General features: G+C 39.2%; 1 protein-coding gene across 1 annotated transcript in view; it reads left to right on the top strand.

Annotated features, from left to right (window-relative positions):
- The window catches only part of PTPRR (protein tyrosine phosphatase receptor type R), a 117,162-nt gene that overhangs the window by 5,364 nt on the left and 85,979 nt on the right, over nt 1-25,819 (top strand). Inside the window, exon 2 of the mRNA XM_060777460.2 lies at nt 19,089-19,396. Coding sequence (XP_060633443.2) covers nt 19,089-19,396 — 308 coding nt within the window. The remainder of the gene's footprint in view (nt 1-19,088; nt 19,397-25,819) is intronic.

Genomic DNA, 25,819 nt, shown 5'->3' with positions numbered 1-25,819 from the left:
TGTGCATGTTAGGCTGAGGCTAAGAAGTAGATATTCTGAGACTGTCTATGGCCAAAAAGGAGTTGAAGTTGAATTCTTATATTACTAAAAACATCAAAAACTTATATCTATATTTTGTGTCATTTCTACAAAACATACTATTATTTTAAATTTGAATAAGGTTAACACAGATAAAAAAACAAGGGGTGTGTATACATTTTTATGAAGAATTCTACTCAAAGCTATCATAGCTATCCCTCATTCATAGCTATCCCTCATCGTAGCCATCCCTCGTTTCTACAAATCTATTTCAATCTCTTTGAACCTAACATAACATTCACCCTTTCCTTCTTCCTTTACTCCTCCTTAGTCCCACCAAAGTATTGCTTTACAGACTGCCCTTTAATTTAATAATAATAATAATAATAATAATAATAATAATAATAATAAACTTTATTTCTAGACTTCCATGTCACTCCGAAGGGACTCTGGGCAGTTTACAGACACAAAACAAAAGGCAAACATTCAGTGCCACAAATTAATACAAACACATCAAAATAATACAAGATAATGTATTATTACTGTAAACGTACAACAGAGAATTAAGCACCGAGATGAAAATAATAATAATAAAATTCCAATAAGACATAGCAAACTAAAACATGAGTAAAACATGACAACATATACTCTAAAAGAAATTACAATACAATTATATTAAAATGTTTTTAAAATGGCTAACACCGGTATTCATTTAGGATGTATTGTAAGGTAGTCCCCTGACATTAAGTCCAGTCATGTCTGACTCTGGGGTGTGGTGCTCATCTCCATTTCTAAGCCGAAGAGCCAGCGTTGTCCCTAGACACCTCCAAAGTCATGTGGCCAGCATAACTGCATGGAGCGCCGTTACCTTCCCACCGGAGCGGTACCTATTGATCTACTCACATTTGCATGTTTTCGAACTGCTAGGTTGGCAGAAGCTAGGGCTGACAGCGGAAGCTCACGCCGCTCCCCGGAATTGAACCTGTGACCTTTCGATCAACAAGCTCAGCAGCTCAGTGCTTTAACCCACTGCGCCACCGGGGGCTCCAAGGATGTATTGTAGCAACCATAAAATAAAAGTGGGTTAGCCAGTATATCAATGGGTTAAAATGTCCTAATTCTCCTCCTCTCCATACACTTGTGACCGGGGTGGGACTGAGAGAAGGGCCTCCTCTGTTGACCACAGTGCATGGGATGTTCTGTATACGGAGACGTGATTAGACCAATAACCTGGACCTGAACAGTTTAGAGCTTTATAAGTAATCGTCAGCACTTTGTATTCAACAATTTCATATTCATCTTTGATTGTGATTTTACAATGCCAATAAATGAATGCATTGATCTAAATGGTTCGATTGCTGAGCTGAGCTGCACTTTACAAACTGTCTTTAGAGATTACTCTGAACCTGCAGCTGGTGCAGTGGCCAGACTGTTCACTGGGACAAGGTGGTATGACAATATAATGGAAATATATTAAAATATAAGACTAATCCTGTTTCATCAACATTGGGCATGAATGTGTTCCCAGCCCAACAATGTTGTCAACTGTAAAGCCCTCCATGAGTTGGGCCCCTGGTACCTTAGGTACAACCTCCTCCTCTTCCTATGTAAACTTACCTAGTATTGAAGATCAGTGTCGTAGGCTATTGCTCTTCTGAGTGAAGCTTGTGAGAAGTATAGTACAGAAGTTGGCCTTTTATGTGCTAGTCCTACAATTAGGGACCATGTCCCCTAAATAAATCTGCCTGGTGCTGACATTACCATCTTTTTATACACAGGGAACTACATGCCGTATTTATTTTCTCATTCATTTTCATGTTAGTTACAACACAACAGGGCTATTTTTGTGCTATCTATTCTAGGACACATTGGAGAGGGAGGAGTTAAGGGAAGCAATTAAATTATTGCATGTAAACACTTTTCTATTTTATTCCCTTATGATATCATCATAATCTCAACAACAACAAATAATCTCTTCAAATAGAAAATTGGGTGTCAGGGAGAAGGTTTCTAGCTGGCCATTTATATAATATGCTGTTTTTTTTTTCCAAATATGGAGATTTTCTGAATAGAGTCAGAAGGAAAAAATAGAAAATTCATGATGTCTCATATGGAACAACTCAGATTCCTGTTTGCTACATCAGTGAAAATTAAGTGCATGGCTTGTATACAAAATGCATACTCACTTTTTTGGTGAGCTTCCTAACATTGCTTTTGAAATAAACACAAAACTACAATTCCTGGATTTCTTCCATACAACCAAAGAGGAATCAGGTTTCTGGCCATGGCACTGTGAAATCCATCTAAAGGTGGTCTATGATTATGAATTATTGATGGTAATGTTGTGTCACATACCAATCTGTAGCCATAAATTGTAATGCACTTAGTGCTGCTCTATGGCTTGAATTATATCCTTTCAGGGAATTGTGCTTAAAACAATTCAGCTTTTCATGTTGGCTCCTATCCAAAGTTCACCACATGAGAGAGACTTTATAGTATCCCATAATAACATAGGTAGCAGGCTCATAAAATCTACAATATTAGAGAGCAAAATTGCTTTTCAGGCTTGGTTTTTTAAAATACCAATGTTCCATTTTCCTTTTGTTGGTAGGCAGCAATCCAAGAATCACATTGTCTTGATCTTTACAGTAGCCATGACAGGAGTTTAGCAAAACAATATGACCATCTTCAGGATAAAAACTCTTGACTGATCTTGAAACATATATACCTCAAATACAGAGTGAAACAGAAACAAATGGTCCATAAATATATCAAGTACCATGCTGGAAGTAGCTACGCTAGAGTATTTATTTCAATTGGATTATTTATTTAAATATTTTACCAACTCTAGGACACTGAAGTTACTTATATATATAGTCATTTGAATGGCCTTAAATGCATCTAAATATTTTCTGGGTAGTAGTCAATGACCATGTCCAAAGCATGTATCCGTCAGTATTCATAACTGTGGAAATTTCAGTTTTGGGGGGAAATGTTTGGTTATTTGCTTGGCATCCCAAGTGATCATGGTGACAAAATCTGTCTAGCATTTTGATTCTCTCATTGTAAGAAGATGATCACTGAAGAAGGTTTAGGTCCAGGCTATTGAAAGAGCCAATTGAACTTATCTTTACGGTTTTTCACAGGCATATTTGGTGAAGTGAGGGTCTTGTAACTGAACATTCCCAGATTGTGAAACGCCTTTCCAAAAGAGGATGGATTGTTCTTTGCCAAACAGACAATGACTGTTTCATTCAGTTATGGCTTTTGGCAACTTCATTGGCTATGAGGAAGGGAATTTTAAAAGGGGATGCTTTGCTTTTATTTTTAATTTGCTTTCAAACATTTTAGCCCATTTCAACTCAGTTTTCTGAAATGAGAATCTTGTAAATCTTGGAAAGCTTTTACATTCTTGTGGTTTTGTTTGTAACTGTTTTCCTGCTAATTGTGTTATAAAACATCCTGAGTCCCATTATTTAGAGCAGTGGTTCCCAACCTTTTTTTGACCAGGGACCACTTTGACCAGGGACTATGCCCCAACATTAGTACCAAAATGGTACAAATCAGTATTTGGTCAACATTCGATTCGGTTTGGTTATTTGGGTTGCTGATTCAGAAAATTGCATTGTATAGACCACATCTGCTCTAGTTTCTGATACAGAGCATATGCCATCCAGTAGTCGCCATCTGCTTGCCCACAGAAAACCATATTTAATAATCTAAGGCTGATGTGGTCTATCCAATGCAATTTTCTGAATCAGCACCCCCAAATAACCACAGAAACAATGAAGATATCAAGGTACCCACACTTCCAGGTGCCGGATGAAACAGCTCCATTCAGGGGGAGGGAGAAGGGAAAACGGCAGTCAGGAGGCTTGTTGTCATGCCTTTCATGGGTAGTTGGTCTCTTCCCTCCTGACATCCCCATTGCCTCGGCACTATAAGAGGGTTTTGTGAGACCAGTGTCTGTTGTTACAACATTGTAGTAACAGTGAGGCTGCAGACCATGTTTTAATTTTTGGAGACCACAGGTGGTCAATAGACCACAGGTTGGGAACTACTGATTTAGAGAAAGGAAGGCCTGCCAGTTGTTTTGGACTCTGATTCCCAAATCCCTTGTTGTATATCATGTTGGGAGCTGAAGCCCAAAGCACATGGAGGGCTAAATATTCCCTATCCCTATTATAGAAAATATATGGTAATCTGAGATGGAAATCTTCGAGATTTGACTGAGCTGCAGAAGTGTACAAAAGATCACACGGTCTACATGTTTGTGCCCTTCTCTCAATGCCCCAGGGAATCAGCTCAAAAAGGAAGCATGGAATAGTAAATTGTACTGTCTCAAAAGAAGAGCTTGTCACTTTGGAGATGGATCGCTTGGTATGATTCAAGTACATTGAACAGCAACATAATTTCTTATCATAGTATTATTTTAGTAGAGAGGGGAATGGAATTATGCTGCTAGGTACAATGTAAATTTACTATGCATATGAAAATGAGATTTAAAATGAGCATAGCAGACAGAGTCTTGAAATGTGCTTAGAATTTTGCTTCATAGCATTCATTAATTGAAACACTTTCCAGTCATTATCCCTTAAATTTTCTCTGCTGCAGAAGGCTCCCTGCTGAAAATTTATTAGAATATAAATTTATGCTAGGAAGATACAGACTATAATCTCATATGAAATCTCAGTAGACATACGGCAAAGTTATTTCTTTGGTATCAAAACAAGCCTGCTGTGTGGGAAATGGTCTTGGCAGTTATACATAAAAAAATTATTTGGTTTTGGTTTGTTTATTTTTCTCCTTCCTTTTAATACTGAAAAACAATCCTCAACAATGTTGATAGAGAAAATGTTGGTCTAGGTCTAGTATGACAATATGTTTCTTGACTAGATGTTGTGTGATGTAGTGGTGGCATAACGCCCTTGTTATGTGAGTGGAGATGACATTTCTGAAGGCACCATGCCCAAATTGTACCATAGGTAACACCTACTGCAGTTGGAAACATGTACTTTAACATATGATCTCTGGCTTTGCAATGGTAAAGTAACCATTTACACACTTCACTATAGAAGTAAAGGGTCAATACCATTGTACTAAAAAGGACAAACATCTGGACTGAAGTTAAGCCTCACTTATTCGCTAGATCCTGATGTGATCCCAAGTGAGTGCCCTTCCACACAGCCATATAATCCAGAATATGAAGGAAGAAAATCCCACAATATCTGCTTTGAACTGGGTTATCTCAGTCCGCACTGCCATATATCCCTTTTCAAAGGAGAAAAGGTGGGCTTTTATTCAGATTTGGAATGGGCCTCAGGTAGTCTTTGTAAAATGAGGGAAGTAAGAAATTGTTCTGAGTAGAACCACTATAGGAATAATAATAAAAACCAAGGGGAGATGAATAAGGAAAAAAGGTAACAATAAAAACAAAATATTATTTGTATGCTTTTGAGCTAGGGGCAACTTATGTGTGTAGATGATACACATACAATTATGAATTTCAAGGATTTTGACAGTTTTCCAAACTCTTATATTCTGTCGGTCTAAATAAAACACAAAGAACGATCCGTTTGCCTAAGGAAACCATGACAGAAGACAAAATATTAAGAATTGGAGAAGATTTCTTCTCTGGTCAAGTTTTAAATAAAAGGTACTTGTTTTAAAAATGTTAGGTTTCTCTGTTTATTTTGTTGGATGGATTTCTTTAAAACTACACAATACATCCAATATTTATTCATCTGTGGTATTTATATACCGCCCTTCTCAACCCCGAAGGGGACTCAGGGCTGTTCACAGTGTTAGCAACAATTCAATGCCATTGATTAAAAAAAACCAGTATAAAACATCAAAATTGACCCACCCCTGATAAAATATTAAACATCATTAAACACATCACATAAAATAACATCACATATCACACAAAGACATAGCCGTTGTTCGTAAACAGTCATGGGCCATTGCACTTTCAACTTTAACTTTAACTTTAACTTTACATATTCCTATGATGGACCGAATGCTTGGTTCTATGGCCAAGTTTTTAGCCATCTCCTAAAGGTTTGGATGAGGGTAGCTGACCTGGTCTCACTCAGGAGGGAGTTCCACAGCTGTGGGGCCACCACCAAGAAGGCCCTGTCTCTCATCCCCACCAGCCGCACCTGTGAGGCTGGTGGGGCCGAGAGCAGGGACTCCCTGGAAGATCTTAATCTATAAACTGGTTCAATACTGCTGGACAGCATGATGTGTAGTTCAGCAACATATGTAGGGCCAAATAGTTTCCACTTCTGATCTAGGAACGATTACTTCCAAAATCTCAGCACCTTTTCCTCATGTGTTGTGGCCACAGAGAACAGGCTCTTTTAATATGATCTCAGGAAATAGGAAGGTTTATAAAGTGGGTTCTTGGTATGATCTAAGGTTTAGTTTTAGGACCCCCCCCCCCTATGGATGCCAACATCCATGGATGTTCAGGTCCCATTATATGGCATAGTAAAATGGTGTCCTATGTATAAAATGGCAAAATTAAAATTTGTTTTTTGATTATTATTTTTTTTAAAAAAACACAAACCCCAATATATTCAAATCATAGATGGTGGAATCTGTAATGCAGAATTTGTGGCTATGGTGGGTGGATTGTAGAAGAGAAAACAGTCCATAAAAATATCTTCATGTTCCTTCAGTGAAAACCATGTGGTTGCGAAGATTATGTGGGAAATGTGGGAAGTAGAGATGTTAGGCTGGCCTTCAAGGATCTGTGGTCTTTTGTTCATGTGTGAAAATACCCCTAGATAGCTGGGAATCAGAATTCAAATTATATTATTGGGAAATAATGTGATCGTCACTATAAACCATGGATTCTCAGGATTTATACAAAAAGATATCCCAATTCTATGTGTTGTCGATGTGGCTTTTTCTGGAAACATCCAAGTTTTGCATTACATTAATAAATCAATATTCTTTATATGCGTGAGTCATAATACTGATTTCATTAGGGACCAATCCTTCAGCTCTTAATTCACATGAGTATACCCAGAGAAATCCAATTGTCCACAAGATCAGGTTACCCTGCACTTACAAGTTGAGCATAACATGCATTTGTATAATCAGAAGTGTGGAACTAAGCCAAGCTTTCTTTTCTTCTTCTGAATGTTCTAAATATTGGTTAGTTCACGAATTAGGCATATATCACTATTTCTTCCCAGTGATCTATTTTTCTATCCTGCCCCCCCCCCTCCTCTTTCTTTCTTTCTTCCATTTTCTCCTCCCTCTTCTTTTTGGCTTTACTGTATTGAAGGCACTCTCATTCTCTCACTGTACATGTTTTACATGCATGTTTGATATGCAAAATAAAGAGCTTTGTTATGGAAGCAATTTTATTTTTATTTTTGGTGGATGAATACAGGCATCAGTCTGTTCTTGCCATGTGACCTTCTGGTCATTTGAGATGGATTTGTTAAGCAGATATTACAAATGCAAAGGATGACAGCTCCAGATGGTTCTATATTCAGTTGAACAGTTAGCATCATTTTAAGCATCCATTTGGTTCTGCGCTTTTGTGTGTCTAGTTAGGAACAAAAGGATAATTGGGAGAAGGAGGCACTGCCGTTCTGAGCAGCTTTCAGTACAGCTGCCCATGAAATCAGATATTTGTGCTTTATTGGGTTAGGTTATGTGGTTTGAAGGGAAGAGAGCAATGCCTGTCTGATGCATTATGCCTTTTATTTTCAATGGCAAACTAATACAAGTGGAAGCTAAGCTATTCCAAGCACACTTTGAAATCTCTTTCCCAGAATGGCTTACCTAACACAGGCTCTTACCTCCATGCATGTCACACTGAAAAGTCCAAAATGTGGTGGAGGCAATAAAAACAACACAATGGTAAGAATGAATGTGGTCTCCAAGCAGTTATGCTTATCAGAATTTGCCCACTAAATTTTGGAAAGAATTTCTTCATTGAGGAAATCCACACATAAAGCTCTGTATGTGCAGAAGGAGCAAGGGGTGAGATTTCAGTTCAAATTAAAATGTGAACACAAATGCTTATTAAATCAATTAATAACAAAATAATATTGACAAATAACAGACACATGCAAAGTCATATGCTAAAAATATTTACCTGAAGACCTCAAGAAGATCCAACCACTCCATACTCCAGGAAATAATGCCTGACTACTCACTGGAGGGAAGGCTATTAGAGGCAAAGATGAAGTACTTTGGCCACATAATGAGAAGACGGGAAAGCTTGGAGAAGAGAATGACACTGGGAAAAAGGAAGGAAAAAGGAAGAGGGGCAGACCAAGGGCAAAATGGATGGATGGTGTCCTTGAAGTGACTGGCTTGACCTTGAAGGAGCTGGGGGTGGTAACAGCTAACAGGAAGCTCTGGCATGGGGTGGTCCATGAGGTCACGAAGAGTAGGAATGATTGAACGAATAAACAACAAGCAAAATAACTTGCAAAAATACAGAAACTATTTGGAACTCCAAAACAGTTAAAAAGTCCTAAGCCTTTTCATAAACCATTTATAGGCTGATTGAAAACCATTGACTAAGGCCATCAAGGGATGAACTTCTTTGCTCCATTATTTAAAATATTAGTTTATTAATCATTTGTTCTTCACAGATTGGTCATTGTTTCATTGTCATATTCCTCTAAATTCAATACCCTCTAAATATCCCCATCTTCTTCATCTTTATACCTCACTTTTTCCTCCAAAACAGTACTGAGTTTAAAAATATAGACATCAAAAATTCGCCAAATGAATGATATGCCATATTTCAACTTTTGATATTGATAAGGATTGGAAAACCAGTTATTTCATGAATAACTTTTCACTCATTGTTAAAAGGAAGTAAAGGCTTTTCCTTGACATTAAGTCTGGTAAACTCTTGGGGGGGGGGGGTGCTGATCTCCATTTCTCAGCCGAAGAACCAGCATTGTCCATAGACACCTCATAGGCCATGTGGCCAGCATGACTGCATGGAGTGCCATTTCCTTCCTGCCAAAGCAGTACCTATTGATCTACTCACATTTACATGTTTTTGAACTGCTAGGTTGGCAGAAGCTGGGACTAACAACAGGAGCTCACCCCATCCCACAGATTTGAACCGCCTACCTTCTGGTCAGCAAGTTCTGCAGCTTAGCAGTTAAGCTGCTATGTCACCGCAGCCCCTATTAGAAGGAAATTATATCAATAATTTTCCCTTTTTCATATCTTATTCCTGCAATACACTAGGATAAGAACAAACTTAAAAACAAAAGTAAACCAGCTATCAATTGCTTTTTCAAATTTTATATTTGATTCCTGAGTATTAATTGGGGCAATCAACTGAAAGTTTAGTTGACAAATCTGATTAAAATTTAAGAGCCATAGGCTCAATTCGGTTGTTACCCTCAATTAGATGGAATCCATTGAAACAATGGAAATTAGATTATGTTGATGTTTTGGTAAATTCCATTGGTTCACTGGGTTTTCCTCTAACTAGGACTAAGAATTAGACTGAGACCTTCATTTATTAGTAATTCTAGCATGGAATAGAAGGATAGAAAATCCAGTCTGTTCTCTTAGCTGCTAAGACTTAGCAAGAAGTACCATCTGTCATAAAGAAGTTTACAGCAGAGGGTCATTTTGGAGTACCCAGTGTAATTTTAATGAAATTTCTGTTTCTTGTATTAGAGACCAGATGTTTAAATGTCTAATTTAGAGGATGAAATAGTAGGCCAGATCTTGTTGGTCGACAGAAGAAGCCAGTAAAGGGAAAGTGGGGATAAGACACAGGGAATCTGTAGCAAATAATATTTTTAAAGACAAGAATGGTTAACAGTTTTCACAAGTAAAGAAACCTAAAATGGATTAATGCTACAATATTTGTATGTCTACAGATGCATACACATCACTGCCACCACCTTTGGCTTTGGTGTTTTCCATCAATAGAGTGAGATTGATTTTTTTTTTTAGTTTTGAAAATCCCAATTTCTCAAACATTCAAAATGTCTTACTGGCTCAAAAGTATTGATCTAAAAAGAGACTCGGCAATTCTGTGGACAATTGAGAGCTACTCATGTCTTTGAAATAAATTTCAAAAAATATATCTGGAAGAATACTTTATGTAAGTAGGAAATTATAAAGTTTAAATTATAGTCTTTGGTTTTAGCATCACCAGCATTAAATTTTGAGACAGGTGAAATGGCTTCCAGAGATTGGTGCTGTTGCAGAGATAAGGCTGGTGTATTGTTATGCTCCTTGAAGGAGCTGGGGGTGGTGACGGCCGACAGGGAGTGCTGGCGTGGGCTGGTCCATGAGGTCACGAAGAGTCACAGATGACTGAACGAATGAACAACAACAACATTGTTATGCTTCTATATGGTAGTTTGGGTGTTGGACTAGGAATCTGAAGACCAGGGTTCAATCCATTTGGCTAGTCAAATGACAAGCTCTCTCTGATCAAATCTTGTCAAGAGAAATGCTACGATAGAGTTGTAGTATGATTGCCATAATTCTAACAGGGCTTGAAGTCACACAACAGCAACAGCAGCAAGAAGTATAAGATCTTGACCTGACCATATATTGCCCATGGATCCATCACACACTTGGGGAGTGAGGCTGCACTTACTTAGGCGATCCCTTGTAGCCCAAGGATGATGGTTCTCCAAGTGTAGTGTCTTGGTGGTGGCTCTGTAGGTAGCTGTGGAGCCCTATTCTTGATCCACATGTTTTCTGGCAGTGAGGATACAAATGTATAAAGCAGTATTTAAATCTCATTGTATGCAGAGTAGCCCAGGCTGACATTTTTCATGCTGTTTTTCTCCAGGATTCATTGTGATTGTGCACATGTGCAAAAAGCATGCCAGTATAAACTCTTGCTTAAAACAATCCACACAAAAAACTCTGCTCTTTTCTTTTGTTTTTCACACACTTTATGATGACAACTAGGAAGCACATAAAACAAATCTTAAGCATTTCCATCCACTCTTTGTGGTCAAGCAAGCCAGACAATTGCAAACATGTTTTGTACCATTTTTGAACCAAGGAGGCATGTTTAGGAATTATTCAAATCTTTTCATGAACTAAGCGATTGCTGTGTGAGTTGCCATTCTGGGGCCAAATTCTGATCTCACAGGTATGACCTGATCCAAAGCCCTAATATCAAAGGAAGACTTTCCACTGACTTCATTTGACTTTGAGTCAAGCCCCTAAAGCCCTCTTACATCAGTGCCATTGCTTACATATAAGAGAACAGGCCTGGCTCAGAAAAATCTTATGAAACCTTTTGATCAGGGATCTTTTGTTTGAAGAAAGGCTATTTCAAAAAAAAAAAAAGTAAGATGAACATTGCCAATGTAGCTTTTTTCTGAAACTCATTAGAGCAAACTAGTCCTTATCCTGTCATGTTCTGGAGTGAATATAGGAAAAACTGCATTCCATGCTTGTTCACTGTAAGTCTTTCCTATGACTATACTATATTGATTGAAGAGCAGAAGTTCAGGCTATTGAATAAAGAACCATAATGATCCATATTATTGTTGACTTTAAAAGCCCAAATTCAGAAATGCAATTCCAGAAAAACCATATAATGTCCTTTCCTAAGGTGACAACCCCTCAAATGTGTTGGACTACACCTCCTATCTTCAATGGCTGTGCTTTATGATAAGAATTGTGTTGTGACCCATCTGAAGGCCCCATTTGGGGGAAGGCAGCAGTACTATCCTATTGTCAGTAATGGGATCACAAGAAGATTTTGCACTGATATCATAGAATCATAGAGTTGGAAGAAACCTCATGGGCCATCCAGTCCAACACCCTGCCAAGAAGCAGGAAAATCACATCCAAAGCACCCCTGACAGATGGCCATCCAGCCTCTATTTAAAAGCCTCCAAAGAAGGAGCCTCCACCACAGTCCGGGGCAGAGAGTTCCACTGTTCAGTCCAAATGCTTTCTTCCTTAGGTGTAAATGTTACCAGCATAGCTACCATTCAAGAGTTAAAAGAACACTCCCACAATTCTTTCTCTAGAACTTCTTTCAGTTCCTTCCATACTTTGTGGCATGCTGTGTCGCCTACTTATGACTAAATCTAATTGTTAGTCCCAACTGGATTAAATCCAGTTATATGAAATTGACACATTAAGTTGACACTTAAGTCCCTTTGATCCATTGGATCTCTTTTAGCTCGAAGGAATAAATTGATTCAGTCTAAGGGCCCTTCCAGACAGGCCCTATATCCCAGTATCTGATCCCAGGTTTTCTGCTTTAAACTGAATTATATGAGTCCCCGCTGCCAGATAATCTGGGATAAACAGAAAACATGGGATCGGATCCTGGGATATAGGGCCTGTCTGGAAGAGCCCTAAGTGGTGCAAGAATAATTCTTTCTGGAGTTCTGGAAAGGAACCTTCAATACGCACACTAAGTCTCTGTATTCCCTGTGGTAGGTTATTGATAATACAATCATGTTGGGGATAATATAAATTGTAGACCAAACACATGTGAAAACATACACATTATACAAGGCTGATCTAACACTTAGATTTGCAAAGACCAAGGGCCCTTCCACACAGCCCTATATCCCAAAATATCAAAGCAGGAAGTCCCACAATATCTGCTTTAAACTGGATTATCTGAGTCCACAACTCAGATAATATGGGATTATCTGCCTTGATATTCTGGGATAAAGGGCTGTGTGGAAGGCCCCCGGTTATGCCCTGAGGCATGAACCAATCATGGCAAAATTCCCATTTGGAACAACAGCAACATAAACTTCAAATGCAATCTTTTAGTTAAGTTTTGCCAGAATACGTGTGCTGCTGCAGCTGTTTGTTGACCTATTTGGGTTATGAGGTCAGTGTTTCACTCAAGGCACAATTGCCAAAGAATTTAAGAAGGACTGGTTCTTCCAAAAGACACCCTCCTCCTTCCCTCATTTGGGAGCAAATGGCCCTGTCTGAAGTTGGCATGTATCCCTGACGTGTTTTCCCAAGGTCAATTTGACCCCTAGCCAAAATATTTCTGTATTCCTGATTTTTAAAAAACAACAACCTAAGTATGCAAAAGGATATTGAGACAAAATAAGAAAAATAAGTTTGTAGCATAAGATTTTGTAAACAGAGTCTGTTCCATCAGATACATGGAATGAAATGCTTGTAGACATACATTTTTTGCCCATGAATGAGTAGATAATTGTACGAATGGTAGAGGAAATACAAAATCTATGGGTATGGTGATGAGGTGACAAGTACATGTTTAAAAATGATAATTGGGGGACAACTTAGGGCTGGGCTTAGCACAGCAGGCTAAACCGCTGAACTGCAGAAAAATCCTGCCAATAGGAAGATTGACAATTTGAGTCCAGGTTGGGGTGAGCACCTGCCATTAACTCCAGCTCACCTGCCCACCTAGCAGGTTAAAAACAAAAATTTGAGTAGATAAAATAGGTACCGCTTTTAGCAGGGAGGTAATAAAGGTGCCCTTAAGGACATTGATTGGAGGAAAGCTCCTCAGCATGGAAGATGGAGCAACAGCACACGCACACACCATGGCTGGAGTCGAGCACAGCCTCCAAGATGCTGGAGATAAGATGGGAAAAACTGCCCTTATCTCTGTTTATGTTGCTTGTCCTTGTTAACTGTATAATCAGCACTGTTTGCCGTATGTGTGTTCTGTAAGCCACTCTGAGTGCCCTTTGGAGTGAGAAGGGCAGGGTAAAAATACTGTAAATAAATAAACAAACAAACTTGGGAGCAGGGCCGGTTTTTCCATTACGCGAAGTAAGGGACCGCGGAACACTTTGTTTTTCCCAGGGGCGCTCATGCGCCTCCTTAAATGCTCCTCCAATTGGGCCTCGTCCCACGCGTGGTGGCGGGGACAACGGCAGGAGGAGGCAGAAAAGCTGCGCATGGAGCAAGAGGGAAGGGAAAGGTGCGCGCCTCTGCCCTTCCCCTCTCGCCCTGCATGTGCTTTTCTTGGCGGCAGAGGCAGGAAAGGCGTGCGAGGGAGAAGAGAAAGGTGCACGCCTTTCCTTCCCCTCATGCCCCGTGCATCTTGTAGAGCGGCGAGAGGAGTGTGGGGCAGCAGCGAGGCTTGGCCATCTCCTTCTCCTCTGGGCGCTTCTTCCTTCTCCTCTCCGTTTAGACACCTCCAAATGGAGAGGAGGAGGAAGACCCTGGAGGAGAAGGGGGGAAGACCTCGCTGCTGCTGCTGCTGCTCTGTGCCATCCTCCTCTTCTCACCTCCTTCGAGGCGAGGCATCGAAGGGGGCGAGAAGAGGGGGATGGCACAGAGCAGCAGCAGCAGCGAGGTCTTCCCCCCTTCTCCTTCTCCTCTGGGCTCTTCCTCCTCCTCCTCTCGGTTTAAGCACCTCCAAATGGAGAGGAGGAGGAAGAAAACCCTGGAGGAGAAGGGGGGAAGACCTCGCTGCTGCTGCTGCTGCTGCTGCTCTCTTCTCGCCCCTCTTCTCGCGAGATGAGGAGCGTGGGGCAGCAGCATCTCCTTCTCCTCTGGGCTCTTCTTCCTCCTTTCCATTTGGGGATCTCCAAACGGAGAGGAGGAAGACCCTGGAGGGGAAGAGGGGAAGACCTCGCTGCTGCTGTTGCCCCACTCCATGCTCTTCTCTCTACCCTTTGAAGCCTCTGCTTCGCCTGGAAGGCTCAAAATGTTCCAGCAGCATTCTCTCCTGACGTTTCACCCACATCAGTGGCAAGCATCCTCAGAGATTGGGAGGTCTGTTGGAAACTGACTTCGCCCCCATTTCCTTCTCAGCTTTGGAATTATTACTATTATTATTATATTTTATTATATTTATTATTCTATTTACAATTATTATTTATTACGTTATTATTTTTAACATGAATTATTTATATTTATTAGATTGTTATGTGTTATAAATGGCAGGCATCTTCAGAGGTTGGGAACTCTGTTGGAAACTAGGCAAGTGGGGTTTATATATATCCCTGTGGAATGATGTCCAGAATGGGAAGAAGGACTCTTGCCTGCTTGAGGCAAGTGTGAGTGTTGCCATTGGCCACCTTGATTAGCACTGAATGACCTTGCAGCTTGCATGCCAAGTTTTTAAACTTTGTGTTTTCTATATACATTACAAATTTACCCTTGGTTTGCTTCTGATGCAGCAAATAACCTTGCAGCTTCAAAGCCTGGCTGCTTCCTGCCCGGGGGAATCCATTGTTAAGACATATTAGCTGGCCTTGATTGACTCTTGTCTGCAAGGCCATTGAATGCTAATCAAGCTGATGGGATTTGGAGTACCTTCAACTGATTCAGCTCAGACTTCCACAGACCATTAAAACTCCCATTAATGACAGATCTGAACCAAACTTGGCACACAGAACCTCCATGACCAGCAGAAAACTCTGGAGGGGTTTGGGAGGAATTCACAGTAATAGGATCCTAGTGTTGCAAGAGACCTCCGAGGGCCATCCAGTCCAACCTCCTTCTGCCATAAGGGAAAAACACAATCCAAGCACTCCTAACAGATGGCCATAGAGACTCTGCTTAATAATAATACTATTATTAATAATAGCAATAGAATCATAAAGTAGGGAGACCTCCAAGGTCCATCCAATCCAACTTCCTTCTGGCATAAGTGAAAAGCACAATTGAAACACTCCTGATAGATGGCCATTTAGACTCAATAATAATAATAATAATAATAATAATAATAATAATAATAATAGCAGCACCCTGGGGTAGTGTGGTGGTATGCAAAATAAAGTAATGAGAAGCAGCCAGAGATTTTTTTTGTTTGACAGACATAGATTGGATTAGTATGTGTTTTGCTGCCAAATTTGGTGCCAATTCGTCCAGCGGGTTTTGAGTTATGTTAATCCCACAAACGAAAATTATATATTTATTTATATAGATAAGGTTATTCTATCTTTAGTCGTCTCAGTGGACTTACTTGTTGTGGTCCAAAATATTTTATTTTCTTTGGAATTGCCATGCATTCTAGAAGAAGTCCTTGCAGAAAGGAAGCCGTTCGTTCCGTAAACACAGAATATTTATTTAAGTGTGTGTGTGATGGAATGCATTGCAATTTGCAATTCCAAATAAAATAATATATATATGTGTGTGTGTGTGTGTGTGTTCATGTATGTATCTATGTGTATGTATATGTATGCATGTATTAAGGGCTGTTCTGTCTTCAATTGTCTCAGCGGAATTGTCATAATGCAAAGATCTTGTATTTTCTGTGAAACCTTTGTGTCATACTTGTAGATCAAAAATAACAACAAAAACTTAAAATTGTTGCCAAGTTTAATAAAATATTTGCATTTAAAAAACATTAATTTGTGTTAATTCTATGTAATGTAACTATATGAACATAATGTAAGTAATCTTCTGGTTTTAAGGTAACTCTTTATTCACCTCTACCTTTTATTTTTCAGTGATTGGTTTTTGTGGGGGGGTTTTTTGGGGGGGGGCGCCAAAATAATGTTTGCTTACCATTGAAAATTACCTAGGGCTGGCCCTGCTTGGGAGGAAAGACATTGCCTAAAGCCAAGGTGACTAGCTAACCATATGAATGATGGAGGGAGTTTTTGAAATGCAGTGTGATGCTGGCTGGGAACCAAGATAAGGATGTTAACTAGTGTTATAATATGTATGGTGTGCCAGGAAAACATTGGTTTTGTTCAATTTACTGTTAATGCAGTGTGTGAGTATGTCCCAATTCTACTGTCTCTCTTTCCAGTTATGCTGTTCAAGGATAACATAAATAACTTATATGCTCAAAGTGGAGTTAATGGGGCTGATGGGAGTTATGGACCACAGTTGAGTTAATGCTGCAACTCCTATTCTATCGATTAAAAAAAGGAACAGCCCACATTCCACTCAACCTGTCTGCTTCAATTGAGGGAATTCACTCCTCATCAGTATTTCTTCCTGTCTTTTTGGTAATCAGTGAAAACAATCCTCCATTTTATATCCCTTTTCCAGCCCACTTACATGTAAACTTCACTACATAGGCAAAATGCAAGATCAAACTGTGTTTGCCCAAAGAAAGATCTTATTTGCTTCATAAGTCAACAAGAGCTTGATAAAAACTATATTTAATGAAAACTATATTAAAATATGAGTAACTTTAAATTCCTGTAAAGAAGTTATACGTTATTCTTTCCATCTCAGTTTGGCCCTGACCATTCTGAAACTTACAAGTCTCAAGTTTCACTGCCATCATTTGAACTGCTTGCTGAGTAAAAGATATAGAACCTGCTCATTCCATCTGATCTAACTGTGAATTCCAATTCATTAAACATGGCATGAACATGAGATCACATCTATGGCCCTGTAACTTTAAAAGTGAGGGTCAATAAGGATGTTTTGGCCTGGCACCCTGCAGAAAGCAGCAGGGAAACCTTGTCAGGAAAGCCATGGTATGGCTGGGACACCACTACTGAAAAGTCCCCAACAGTGACTTGTTTCACTTCATTTGAAGAGGGCACAGTAATACTACTACAGAAGAGTATCTTATGGTTCAGGAAAATACATATTTTGGGAAACCAACTGTTGGCTATATCAAAATTTTTCCAACCTCATATCTAAAGCCCAGAGAGGAGTTGTGTGCAGTTTTCCCTTGGCAGCCAATGAGTCCAAAGCTTTACAGCCCAACTGGCAGAAACAGTTATATACAAAAGGCTTCTCAAATGGCTGACAACAGAAGAAAAATTGGATTCCCAGTACAATTATAATCTGTTTAATAGATCCCAGGATGCATTTGTTTGCTGCTGTTATAAACTTTCACTTGATCCAAAGACATAAAGGCCATTCTTACCACCTGTTATATAGAACCTGGCCCTGACTCACTGATTAGCATGATTCTATTCAACTTTTATTTTTATTTATCGCATCAGAAGCGAATTGAGAATACAGTTATAATGTATGAAAAACCACAAATAAAGTTAAAAACTTGGCATTATATTAAATTTCCTTTGACCAGAAGCTGGCCATTTCGAGTGCCTCTGGTGTCACTGTATAAAGATCCTCCATTATGCATGTGGCAGGGCTCAGGTTGCATTGTAATAGGTGGTCTGTGGTTTGCTCTTCTCTACACTCACATGTCATGGACTCCACTTTGTAGCCTAAAGATCTGTGATAACCACAGTAATTTAATTCTCTAGGTAATTGGGATGTACAGTAATTATTTACTGTAGACCTTTTTAGGCTCTTCTGCGTTAATGTTTTGTGCTTTTAGAGAACTGTGGATTTACTGATCTCCATCTGCTATGACTTCAACATGATTTGTGTTCACTAAGTGCTCACAATCAGGGATAGCTAGAGAATGATCTGATTTTCATGCAAATCAAGACCAAGTGTCGACAGGACTTTGCCACTTGTCTGCTTTCAAGGAAATGTAGAGATTTGCAATAGATCTTTCACTAGTTCCAAATATATATCCTCTCTTTCCAGTACTTTATCTTGTCATGTGGAAGGTTGTTTTTAAATTCTATGCCACCTTCTATTTTTTATATGAGATAGAAACCACATATCTGGGATGCAATTGTGGAATAATTTTGATTTCAAACAATCATGCTGTACTTTCTCCAAATTAACAGGCAAGGTACTCATTACATTAATGGGGGGGAGGGTCCTCTTTAGCTACATTTATGGGGAATGTATTTGAAAGCAAGAACTCCAGATGTAAAGCAGAGTAGTAATTTGCCAGTTAAAACCTGAAGTTCTAGTGTAGTACACATAACTTACAATGTGGCCATGAATTCACGCTTTATTGTGTGTGCACTGCTTTTATGAGAGTTAAAATATAATCTGAGTTAAATGAATATGCTAACAGAATTATCGCTTCATGACGCATACATCAACTATTCAAAAACATGGTGAAAGATTGAAGACACCCAAAGCAATGTAATTAAATGGCTTCATGTTATCCCAATGTCATGCACTCACATAAAATGCCAAGTGAAACTAAAAAAATCAAATGGGTCTTTTTATAATTAAACAGAACAGAGATGTCATAATATAGAGTCATTTTAATCAGGATCCTCTCTTTTAACTTCAACACTATTTTCTTTTTCTTGTGTGTGTGTGTGTGTCTTTTTTTGCAGGCTGCTTTTCAGGAGACAATGACCATTTTTTGGCAATTCAACAAAAAAAGAGCAGGAAGCCCATATTCATTTATCACCATGTGCAAAGTGTCGAAAAAAGTTTGGATACCAATGATCAGATGGATTATGGGCCAAATTTCTACTTGCCTTCCAAGGCAAAATTAAGCAAACTGCACTCTGCCATTATGGTTAAATCAGCGTTCTCTCAACCTGCACATGACCCGTCCCTCAGTCTCTTAGCTATGACTGATGGAGAGGATCAGGAAGTGGAAAATCTGTCCATCCCACCTGCTAATGTGATCACCGTGGTAAGTTTTGTCACCTTTTCTACAACTTTCAGGTTCTTGTGGCAAAGATAATCTACTGTTGACTTCCATGCTATTGGTGACAATTTGTTTTAAGAGATTCAAGTTAGATCTTGAAAAAGCCACTTTTGGACAGCAAGGGTCAAAATTCTCAGCTAAATGTTCAAAGGGGGGGCTACAGAATTGGGCAAACCTACCAGGCAATAAGTCCCATTGAACTTTTTCCCATATATATATATATATATAGAGAGAGAGAGAGAGAGAGAGAGAGAGAGAGAAGAGAATTGTTAGTAGTTAAGAAATGGATCTAACTAATCGGTCCTTAACAAACTCAGTGATGCTACTAGATATTTTGGAAGCTACTACTTTCTTATACTTCCAGAAATATTACATTTCTACATTTCAGTTACTCCTATGCAGACTATGAGAATAAGGCATAAAATAGAATGGTTAGTTGAGAAAGACAAAAGCTGAAAGTTTGTAAAATGTTAAAGATCTCATTTCCAAAACATCTTCTCTACCATAAAAATCATCTGATCCTTCTCAATTTAATCTATTGAAACACAACAGTTAGTTGAAAAAAATCTTGATAGTTGCTTTTAATTTCCCATATAGCCCTGGGTACCCAAGAAAAAGTTGGCCAATATCTTCACTCAGTCAAAATGTATGGAACTTCCATATTCCAAGGGTTCTAAACCAATCCATATTCTAAGGGTTCTAAACCAATCCTTCTCCTATCTTGCTGTATTCCTCCATTCACCTTAACCCCTGCTTCAGAAGGTATCCCAGTCCTTCTTTATATGTTTTGAGGATGCAGAAGGATAGAGAAAAGGCTACAGGGAGAAAGAAGACCACTGTCTCCCCTGTTCTTCTAACAGAAGCAGCTTCTTTGGTTGAACTGTGCTCTTATATCCTGACCCCAAAACTCTTCCTTCTCCTTTGATCTTGAGGAGAATGCAAATAGCATCCTGTAGCCAATAGATGTTGGTGGATTTGGTACATTTGATCCCAGGTTCAGAGTATATATGGATATATTTTTGAGATCCACATTCTCTGTTTGTTCTGGGATTTCAGAAAACAAAAAATGTTATACAGTGATATCACAAGGGGGGATGCAGGGAGTGCAAACTGCACCAATGCTATCATCAGATGATGTGAAACTAAAAAGGTGGTCTATGGAAAAAAAAGTGTTTTGGTGGAAATTTGTAATTTTTTTAAAAAAAATCCCTGTAATTATAACTTCAAAAATTTGTTAGTCCAGTTCACATGTACTGTACCAATATACCTACAAGGTGGATAAAACTCTTATGCTAATGAACTTCCTACTGTGCATGCACTCCAGTCAGAGCTGTGATTAATACCCAATTGCACTGATGCTTTGAATCATGTAGTTTCATTGTTTGCAATGCTGTTTTAGCTACAATATTATGTTCTGGTCTGGTCTTGGAGGAAGTTGATGGGATTAACACCATGAGTTACTGCACTGGGTGTTACCAAACCAAATGACATCCACCACCACACACACCTCCCCCCCCCCCCCCATACACACAAAACCCTTTCAAAATGAGAAAAACAACTGAAGCTCTCAAAACTTGTAATCTTTCCCCACAAGAAGAAAACTTTTTAAAATTTGTCCATTTAAAAATAACTTAACAAATGTTTACAGTCCTAGGACCCATTGTGGTGGAGAAGGCTACTTTGGAGAAGCAGTGGAGAAAACAGATATGCTAGTCCTGTTAAAGACACATCCTCTCTGCCAATTACAAATGGTTAGACAAGATTTTTAGAATGCTGCTCTTGTAATATCCTTATGCTTTGCCACACTGGGGCTGATGGAAGTTATGGACCAAAATATCTGGAAGTCTCTACGTTGGCTTCTTATTCTCAGAATCCTTAAAGGACTTTGATTGTCCTATTAAGAGAGCTCTTTTCCACACAGATGAGCATTAGATACGGCTGTGCCTCACAGGCAGAAGATGGAAGTTTCTACCCACACAGTTCTGGCTATTTTTAACAGGACAAAGTACTATATAGGAACCTGGAGTTTCAAAGAGGAAATACCGGAGCTCTTTCCATATGTTCGGTGTGATTCCAATGTATATTACATGCTTTTAAATACCTGATGCCTGAATGAAGCACATTTGCACTTGGTCATTCTTACATAACTGCCCTATTAAATTGCCATTAGCTGCCTAGCAGGAGACCTGAGTTTCTCTTCCAAATGCATTTGTACAATGCAAAGGTGACTGTTGCTGCGATCGTGATGAAAGCCAGGCTGAGCAAACACCATATGGGCTGCAATGGCTGGGCCCAGCAGTGTGAATCAACTAAGCACCCGGCTGGCCTCTATTTAAAATCGGAAACCTTCTGTCACTCTATCCATAGACCCATCTTGTTTAGTATTGCCTTTTTGAGATGGAGATCAAAAGTATCTCAGTGGCTCATTCTGGAGAGAAGGTCAACTGCCAAATGGAATAATCTCATGAAAAGAATTTTTCTTGAGGGAACTCTTAAGAAAGGCTTGGACAATACACTTTGTGATATGCTGCAGGGAAACTGTCTGCAAGTAGTTAGGGAAAGACCTGGAGTTTTTTCAAAACTATTGGAGAATTATACTTTGTTTTGTTAAAGTATGCTTTCTCTATTTGTTTCCTCAGTTATTTTTTGCTTGTCCTCGATTTGGAGTTACAGGACAACAATAATCTCTGTTTTGCTTCCTGCTGACTTTTTTTCATGGAAGATCCACAAAGGAGTTCCACTGGGCAGGAAATAGAACAGTTTTATGATGTGTTTGCCTTTAGGGAAATCTTGGTGCTAACCTCTTCAGTCAGTTTTTCCTGTGTTCTCTCAAGAGACTGTTATTCGTTTATTTAAAACTGTATATACCAACTTTCAGTTCTGAAAGGTGTCCCCTTCAATGGTTGATGACATCACTGTAACACTTTAAATAACCATACAGATATTCACTCAGCTCAGAAGAGTAATAAAAAATAGCAGAGCAAAGAGATTCATGTGTGCTGCTTTGAACAACTTAGTGAATGTGTGAAAGGGAGGAGTTTCTATTTCTTTCTGAAAGACACTCCTGAATAGCCATATTATGCATTGGCTTATATCAATAGCATCACTATGGTTGATCAAGTCCCAGTGCATGGGCAGTATTTTCAAGATTGCTATATTTTAGAATAGTTATGGTGTTTGTGTGTTTAGATATAGAAATGCTTGTGCAACCTGTCATTGCAAATCAATTGTGTAGAAGTTAATTTGAATTAAATTTGCCTTGAAATTGAGGCATTGTGGGCTATACAGCCAGTCCCCAAGCTATGAAACAGTTATGTCCTATAGGTTTGTTCTTAAGTTGAATTTGCATGTAACTCAGAACCAGCAACATCCATGACCAAATATAACAAATACTTTTGTCCCAAAGAGCAGTCTCTGCTACGTTTTTTTATATATATATACAGCTAATCATAGCTGCATCCTATCTGTTGCAGGCCTCTGCCCTTAATGGCTGCCTCCTGTAAGTTCTTACATACATATTATCAGCCCTTTAGACCAGAAGGAAGATTAGTCACTGGTCATGATGCTGCCAAGCCTTCTGTATACTAACCACCACCAACCGCTCGGCATTCCACTACCAACCACTATCAACTGCTAGACATGACAATTGGATAATTGGATTTTGAAAAAAAAAATGACTAGTGGTCCAAGGCTTGGTGATAAAGTTTCAGTGGATACACCTTTTCCCCCTGATAAGTCTTTCAGGAATAAACTTCCCTTTTTAGGAGTAGATTTCTCTCACTTCCTGATGTTTCAACCTCATTCTTAACTATGAGTTGTTTGTAAGCTGGGTGTTTGTAACTCAGGGACTGCCTGAATTCAGAAGAAAGCAAGAGGAGACTTCCTCTAAACATTCTATGCCTGTGAAACCTCTATGAAATCCATAGGGTTGCCATCAGTTGACAAGCAGTTTGAAAGCACATACTTCACATTTTCTTTTAAGTTGGATTTTGGCCAACATCTTTAAGATGGAGTGACATTTATTCTTTTTTAGAAGCCAAAATCATGGCAAAGGGAATTGGTAGGTCAGGAGATTAACCTTTCTCCCCACTATGGCTCTAATCCAGACAAAGACCATGTGTCTGCAGTATGGAGGGAGAAGAAGCCCCCTTTGAAACACGCACCTCTAATTTCTTCCTTTCCTGTTACTCCCAGCTTTACAAGAGAGTAATTTCTTGTACTAATGGTTTCTACTGTTAATTCTATTCCTTGAATACTTAACAACTGAATTGGGAAGTCTTTCCATTGGAAAAAGACAATCATTGGCAAAGTTGAAGGTAATGGGAAAAGAGGAAGACTGCTTCACATAGATCTACTCAATCAAGAAAGTCTTGGTATCAGAACTGCAAGAACTGAGCAGGATTGTTAAAAGCAGTGTCACATAAGTTGAAACTATGAAGAAAGGCAGTCTGGGAAGTTAGCTACCCCCCACCAATCCCCCATGCCCTTCCACTTTTTTCTAATAAGTCAACATTGTCAAGATCTTTCAGCAGAAAAAGTTCTGCATCCAATCTAGTTGTATGTACTTGAAAAGTGCAAGCAGAGGTGGTAAGCAATTGTTGTTTTTCTGAGAAATAAATTTGCATTATAATAGGAAAGCTGAGAAAAACAGCCTCTCTTTTTGCCACATAACAGTTTCTTTGAAACACATGGCAAATGCTCAGAACTCTGTGGGCGTAACTGAGCCAAAACACATTGTTTTGTGAATCTGTCAGTCAAGAACCAATAGTAATGGATAATCTCAAGATTCAGCCTGGAGGACTGCTGAACATTTTATTTGTAAGCCGTGTGAGATTGAGGGATGTATTTTTTATCACACAGAGAAATGTGATGGAAACTTGAGGGATTTTCTGATGCAAGAAAATATTGGTCTTGTCTGCTGCTTCTCACTTCCTCTGTCAAGAGCAACAGGAAGATGATTTCTGAGTGCTTTAAGAAGAATATGATTACACTCTAAGTAGGCTTCACAGATTCAGAGCTCCTGTTAGTCTTTACATCTGGGTTTAAACTATGCCATCTCAAAATGTCACAGTGGGTTGCTTTAAGCTTTTTATTTTGTAAAATGAGCACTGGGTCAAACCAAATTGCAACTTAAAATTGTACTCTGCTGTTTCTCCTGTATGATTCAGAGTTTGCAGAAGTGACTGCATGGAAACCAAGAACTTTATCAGTTGAATGATCTTCAGATAACAGGGGACATTATTATGTTTAGATTATTCCCTCTCTCTTTTACCTGTGGATACAATGATGCAGTGACCAATTCAGTTTTAACAATGGTCATTGTAGGACAAAAGCAAGAGTAAAAAACATGATGATGATGATGATGATGATGATGATGATGACGATGATGATGATGATGATTATTATTATTATATGAGTAAATAAACATATGAATGGTTGAAACAGCCCTTGAAATGTAGTGTGATGGTGGCTGGAAATGAAACAAGAGATGTGATAAGCTGTCCAAGGACCTGTTCACACAGCCCTTGCCAGCAAAAGGGAAGGCATGCAGGGCAACTCATGGTGGCTCGTGGTCCTCCCTCCTCCCTTCATCACATGGAAGGGATGGAAGACGGTGCTTTGGAACCCTTTACCTCCCCTCATCAGATGGCAGAAAGGGTGGCAACGCATGGCAACATGTGTTGCCCAACCACCCTTCCTGCCATCACACAGAGAAATTGAAGGGAAACTGTGGGTATCTCCGTTGGGGCTACCCAAACGACACTTTCCTCCCCTTAGTGGAGGAGAAAGCACCTTTTGATGCTTCTCCTCTACTTTAGGAGGAAAGTGGGCAGGGACTGCTGTGTGTCGTGGCAGGCTCTGTCCTTGCCACAATTAGAAGCAGCAAAACAGGACAAAAATACCCTGTGTGAAGAGGTCCCAAGAGAGCCTCTATAAATATGCTGTATTAACTAGTGTTATAATATGTGTAATACCATGTTTAACTCACTGTTGATGGACTGAAATGTATAGAAATATTTCAATTCCACTTTTTCTATTCACAATCTTCCTTTGTCGTTTTTTTTGTCTTTGTTCAAGGACAGATGCTCTGAGGTCAGAGATGGAATGTCCAGGGAGATGTGTATTGAAGTGTTCTACAACTGGTGTATTTTCATTCCTAATATCTAATTTTTGTCCATTGATTCTCTAGTGTAAAGTGTTCCCAATTGAGACTGTTGCACTGAACTATTCTGGACAATAATGCTGGTCTCTCAAAGGCTCTTGATGGCAAGTCTTTATTTTACTTTACAGCCAGCCTCCCAATCTCAGTCAATTAGTTAACTACAGAAGGACATACCATGGGCATAAGCCCTTGCCACAAGCCCAAATGCCAACACTGCACACACATCTACTCAGGAAATAACATCA

This window comes from Anolis sagrei, chromosome 5 (assembly GCF_037176765.1).
Source record: "Anolis sagrei isolate rAnoSag1 chromosome 5, rAnoSag1.mat, whole genome shotgun sequence".
Classification (NCBI taxonomy): domain Eukaryota; kingdom Metazoa; phylum Chordata; class Lepidosauria; order Squamata; family Dactyloidae; genus Anolis; species Anolis sagrei.
This window is presented reverse-complemented; position numbering and strand designations above follow the sequence as displayed.